General features: G+C 51.1%; 1 protein-coding gene across 6 annotated transcripts in view; it reads left to right on the plus strand.

Moving 5' to 3' along the window:
* Window positions 1–5,097, plus strand: part of BCAS3 (BCAS3 microtubule associated cell migration factor) — a 372,504-nt gene extending 367,407 nt beyond the window's left edge. For 4 of the 6 annotated variants that reach the window (XM_085302933.1, XM_085302935.1, XM_085302934.1 and 1 more), the window contains one exon: window positions 4,066–5,097. In XM_085302933.1, the coding sequence (XP_085159059.1) occupies window positions 4,066–4,214 (149 nt within the window). In that variant the 3' untranslated portion in view covers window positions 4,215–5,097. The remainder of the gene's footprint in view (window positions 1–4,065) is intronic. The other 2 variants (XR_014895586.1, XM_085302937.1) reach the window with 2 other exon arrangements.
* The last annotated feature ends 1,095 nt before the right edge of the window (window positions 5,098–6,192 follow it).

The following is a 6,192-nucleotide window of genomic DNA, read 5'->3' on the forward strand; positions in this document are numbered from 1 at the left end:
GACGTGCATGGCAGGGATGGTTTTTATTGTTGCTGCTTTCAGCGCAGCAGAAGACACATGTGCCCTGAAAATCACCATTGTTGTGGGACCCTCAATTACACCAGCGGTGCCTGTTGTTGTTACCATCAGAAGTGCGGACAGGGCTATTCCTCATCTCCCCTGAAATGACTTACTCCTCATCACTTCAGCAGATGTTCCTGCTCTTTTCTCTTTTTTTCCTGTCTTTTTTTTTAGAGCAGCTAGAAGTTTGAGTTGTTTCCTCAGGGGACAGGGCAGGTTTTAGTATTTACATTTCCAGTATTAGCATTTATTTGTATTTGTGTTTGTTTTTCACGGGCTTTTGAATGCCTCAGGGAGCCATTTAAGGGGCCAAAATAATGCAAGTGCTGGTCTTCTCACAGTATTTCATTTCCTTGATGGTGGAAATACTACGAGAAGAGCAGGTCTCATGTTATTTTGACCCCATAAATAGCTCCCAGAGGCCCCTTTCTTCCTTATCCCCCCCCCCCCCCCCCCCCCAAAATCAAATATTTAGGTTTCTGCAAAGCCTGACTTCTCAACCCTGGTTATCTTGCTTCAGCAGAAGCAAATTGCAGTTATTACAAAATAGCCAGAGAGTCTATAAGGCAGAATGGGTTTTATATGATGCACAATTTGTTGGCTACTGTACAAGTTCATTAAAGTGTATCATAAGAGGTTGTTTTACTGGTACATTTAAGGAAGTTAATACATCTCGACAGTATATGCATGGGGGAATGCAGATACAATAACCCTCAGACAGGCTGGGGCCAAGTCCATTCTTGGCGTAACTCCACCGAAGCAAATGCAATCGCTCGCAGGATGGATTTGTCCTGCTCTATTTGAGCAGCGCTGAGCCGGTGATCCCACGCAGCCGCCGCTGCACAACGGCCCCAGCTGCCTTGCTTTCGCGGGTGGACCTCTCGTGCTCACCTCTTTTGGTGTCCAAAAGCCCCAGTCACCTGCGGCGGCAGGCGGGCCCGTGTCACATCTAGCCAGGACTTGAGTCTGTTAGAAATTGGCCCCCAGCGTGATGCTTTTGTGCACTTGTCTCTGAAATGCCCTTGATCTGCAGGGAAGGTCTGAAGGAAAGGGTAATAGTTYGTACTGGGTTTTTTTTWAATGTATTTTTTTTACTGATGAAACAGCTGGATGGAATGGACTAGTTCTGGGGAATCAGGGAAGTGCTGAATGTGGTCCTCGACTCCTCTGATGTGAAAGGGGTCACGCCTGCAGTGCCACCAGTCTCCGGAGACCATGTACTGCCTAATTCCCCGTCTGCGGCAGCCTCACCGCTGCGGAGTGACCCAGCTGTGCGGAGCGAGAGCCGGGGCCGGGGAGGGCAAGAGCCTCATTTCCTCCCTGCAGCCCTGTYGTCTCATGCAGCCTTCAGGAGTTTTACAGCAGTTTCTTAGCTATCAAAATACATTGCTCTTCTGCCACGGTGCGTAATTAGTTCCAGAACGAGCGTATCCGCCGTGCTGAGCTGCGTGCGAGCGCTCAGGTGCGTTYGTCAAGGGGACCGTGTGCCTCGGCCGCGTGCGGAGCAGGCCACGGCAGCTCGCGGATGCCGGCGGCTCCCCGGCTTCACGCCGCTGCAGCCCGAGCACGGAGCGGGCTCCCCAGGGCTGGGGGTGGCAGGCGGCCGCCCGGGGCCCGCCGGGCCTCTGCTTCTAGTTTAACCTCTCTTCGGTCCCTACCCAATCCTAATTAAATGCCTTTCTTTGCCTGACAGCGGCGAGGAGAGCTCGCGGGAGCAGCGCCGCGGCGGCTGCCGGGGTTGGGGCCGGCGCTCGCCCCCCGCGACGGGACCCCGGCCTCCCCGCCGAGGCTGCGGGCCTCGCGCTGCCTTCGCCGAGGCTTTCTCCGGCCGGCTGCTGCGGCTGGCATCAGTGTCGGCAGTGCCACCCCCTGGCAGCGAGGCGCACCAGGGCTGCAGCCCCGCGCAGCAGCCTGGGGAAAGCAAATTGCCAAAAAAAAAAAAAAAAAAAAAAAAATCTTAGCAGCGCGGAGGAGCTGAAACAAGGACCGGAGGTAGGAGGCAGCGTCACCGGGAAAACCGCGGCCCGCGGGCGGGAGCAGCGGCGCGGAGCCCCCGCGCGCAGGGAGGCTCTTCCTCGCTCTCTCCTTTCATTACTGAAAACACAACATTTGCCTGAAAATCAATTATAGCTTAAAAAGAGAGAGAGGGAGGGCGAGCGCCGAAATAACCTCRTCAGGAGTTCAGGAGCCTTAATGATGTTTGATTGGGGCCGGAGCGCGTCCTGCCTTGCCGGGGACGGCTGCGCCGCGAGTGAGAGCTCTGACGTGAGACGCTTAACCAAAGCCAGCTGTGTGCCGAGCGAGATAAAAGCACCAAATCAGACAGGATAAGCACAGTATTAGTGTGGGATACGCCACTCATTTCTGATTTAAATTACTGTTTGTACTTCCTGAACTCATGGGAGAGTAAGGATGTGAGGAAAATGGAGAGGTTTATACGTGTACATTCCTTAACAAAATACCGGCACGAAATCGTGATTAATACAGCTGAGGTCAGTATCGCCGCTGCTCGGAGGTTGGCTGGCTTCCTGCGGATTTGTTTTCCATGCGTCCAGCGCGGATTACCTGCGCTGCAGGCCCCTGCCATGATGCCGTGTTGCGTTTCCTAGCCCTCGTTTGCTGGGGTGCAGATTCAGTGGCCGTAGCCTCCCTGTGCCCGCGCAGCTAGTGGGAATTGCACAGTCTTCGAGGACGCTGGAGCGGGAAGCTTTCTGTTCTAGCGACAGCCTGACTCTGTGCTTCTGCCCTGTACTTCACGTATACTTGTGGCCTTATCCTGGAGTCCCACCRCAGCAAAGGGACTGATGTGAAGTTAATACGGAGCAAAGACCCCGGTGCAAGCTGGAGGCCTGCGAACGGCAGCGATACGGTTATAATTCAGCAGCGGGGAGAACACGGGCCGCTCACACAGCTCCTGAAGGGTATCGCTCGCTTCCTTGGCCATCCTCGTTCCAGCAGAAAGGCAGCAGGAAAACCTGCCTGCCTGCTTGCAGGGTTTGCTCCATGCCGGGCGCACGCGACACCCCCGCGCCAGGGCAAACCTGGCTGCTCCCCTTCCCCTGCGCAGGAGCGGCGAGGGAGCCGCGCGCCGGCTGCACCTGCGGCTCGCCAGGACGAGCGTAGCCCGTCAGTGGGTGTCCGGGAGAGGACTGGCGGCGTGTCCGCGTGGCGCTGCCTAATCTCGCCGCCGCATGCCGCCGCTGAGTGCCGGCAGGGTGGTGCTGCCCAGCGGCGCTGCCCGCGCGCTGCCGCTGAGTCAGCTGCCGGGTTCAAGTGGCTCCCGGAGAGGCCGCAGCCAGCGAGGCTACGCGGCGCGCGCACGGATTCTAGTGCTTCAAGATTAGGAAGCAGAAGAGGCTTTGGGAGGTCAGCAAGGGGAGGAATGGCGTGATGTGTGCGRCTGCGAGAGGCAAAGCCGCGGTCAGGTCTGCTTTGAGGCACAGCTGCGCGGCACGCGGGAAGGTGACGGTCGTGTCCATCGCTGCAGCGTGGAGGGCTGTGGGAAGTCTTCACAAGAYGCTGAATTGCGCTGCTCGGGCATCGTTGCTGCACTTCGCTGGTGCCGGCTGGTGCTTCCTCCTTCCCTTCCCAGCTTGGCCACCGCAGCAGCGGAGCTCCTGGGGAAAGGTGTTTCCGCAGTTGTCACCGTGCACGTTCACCTGGCTCAGCTCGGCCGCGAGCGTCCTAACTGTTGAGTCCTGACGTGTCACGAATCAAYGGTCTCGCCCCCAGGAAAGGGATTACTCTGCCAGGCAGTGCCTGATGTCTTCATACACCCCGTTTCTGCTCAGACCGAAATACAAGCCCAGCAAAGACGTAGAAACAGGAGCAGGGATGCCTCTGGAGTGATTTGTCAGATCATCCAGGGCAAGAGGGATGACAAGCAAATGTAACATTAGAGCAGTGAWACAATAAGCGGAGTTGTCAATAAAGTGGCTTTCTAATGGCACTTTTGCTTCTTTTATCTGAAACACTAACCAAAGCCTGTTTTCTCTCTCATTTCAGAGCTTCAGCGAGAGGGAAGCATAGAGACGCTAAGTAACAGCTCGGGTTCCACCAGCGGAAGTATTCCACGCAATTTTGACGGTTACAGATCACCCCTCCCGACTAACGAAAACCAGCCTCTCAGCCTTTTCCCCACAGGATTCCCTTAAATTAGTCAGATATACAAGGAGAGATCAAGACAGGGTAACAAACTGTCTCTCCACCTAAACAGTCTCAGTATGTGTCTCACCCACCAGGTAGCTGCTGTGCTGGATGGTTCTTGTTACCCTGATAAATATTGATGACTCTTCCACGTAAACCTTCCTGAAACATAGTCACAAAATCTTGACTTTATTTTCCTGTGCAATATGAAGAGACTCCATCTTCGATCCTGATAGCTCTGTGGCTTCTTTTTTTGCTGTGTTCAGGAAGAGATGTTAGAGGAGAACTATTTCTAAGCCATTTTTGGTTAAGCACATGGTTTCACAACCATTATCTGCTTTTCATGTTAAAAGATAAAGGGAATCTCCGTACCTTAGTGGTGCGAGTGCCAGCCCGGAACTCTAGCCGTTTGTAAAAGTGCCGAGCATTAAAGAATGAACTGGAGAGAGCAGAAACTCAAGGACTTTCTGTGGACAGGGTTGATAAGGTTATTCCTTCATGGCTGCGTCTCCCTGCTGCCCTCCTTCCCCGCTGATATTCATCAATGCCAGGAGTATTACAAATGGAAACGTTTCTTTTTGTTCTTCTGAAGAATTATCTCTATTGCTCCAGTTTTATTCTAGTTCTGTATTTTAGAAATATACTTAATCGACTAATTGCAGTCACCAATTTCTCATATTTGGTTATAAAAGTTGTTCACTGGAACGCTGATATCTGTCCAGAAATGCATGTGTCATTGAATAAATCTAAGTTAAACAAGAAACTGCTTAAATGTCAATGTTCATGGAGTGTTACTAGGCTTGATGTGTGCTTCATATATCTTCCTGTACCAAAGACTATGTGCATATTTACTAACTTGAAGGCTTTAATTAAAGCCATCAGTGGATGTTATTCAGCCAGTCTAGCTTGTTTTTGCATCCTTGTTTTCTTATACCCTTATGCAAGGACAAAATTTTCTAACAAAAAACACTTAAATGGGGTTCCTTACACCAACTTAGCACCTAGGAAAATCAACATTTATATCTGTGTTTTGGTGTCTTTCTTACATCAGGTCCTTATGTGACGATTGTAGCCAGGTTTTTTTTTTGTAGGATGATTCTTTTTTTCTTTAATTGCTTAGAAAATAAAACTCACTGGTGGGGTGGGCTTGCCTGCTAGACCCAGGGAGGGAACGAGCCAGGTTTGGATCTTCTGTTTGTCTCTTAAAGCCTAGCAGTGTGAAGGGTATCACGACTATATATATGTATATGTATATATAAAATTGTAACTTCAGTGTTCCCRAGACACAGTTTCCAGAAAACATGGAATATGGACAGAAGGGATCCTGATAGCTCCTTTGAATCAATCCCATTTTATATGCTGGTGCCTCCTTGTGAAACCGTAGGCCAGATGTTTAGCTGCCATGAGTTGGCAGCCAAGGGAGACGCTCTCTTATATTGGTTGGGTATGGTTGCTCGTCCCACTGAGCTTAACTGATTTATGTGAGCGCAAGGCCAGGCACCCAGCAGAGGTGCCCACCTGCATCTATTGTGTTACATGATCAGAGCCTTGCAGAACTCATACAACGTCCTGAAGCCATGTAACGTACCGACCATGCACAGTAAAAATGTGTGCTGTGCAATTCTCTCGATAAAATGCTGATGGGCTCACACATAGCAACCACATAAATTTCTCTATCTCAGCCAACTCATGTTGAGGAGCAGAAACTGAGATGAGGCTATCAATTTATGACATTTCCTTCCCACTACTTCTGTTTAATAGAAGCTGTTTGAGTCATGGAAATGAGAGGAAATATCTAAACCCACAAATCTTTTTGCACTCTTGTAGCTTAAAAMCAGCCACACTGACTGATGCAAAATTGACCACCCTCTTCCTACTCCATCCCTAAACACCGAATATCGAATTCAGTTCTGGGCTTGATTTTCTTTAACTGTAATGCCATTGCTCAGATCTCAGAAGCTTTTTTTTTCTCTCTCTCTCTCTTCA

The sequence above is a fragment of the Rhea americana genome, unplaced genomic scaffold (assembly GCF_003343005.1).
Source record: "Rhea americana isolate MKP2758 unplaced genomic scaffold, rheAme1 scaffold_194, whole genome shotgun sequence".
In the NCBI taxonomy this organism is placed as follows: domain Eukaryota; kingdom Metazoa; phylum Chordata; class Aves; order Rheiformes; family Rheidae; genus Rhea; species Rhea americana.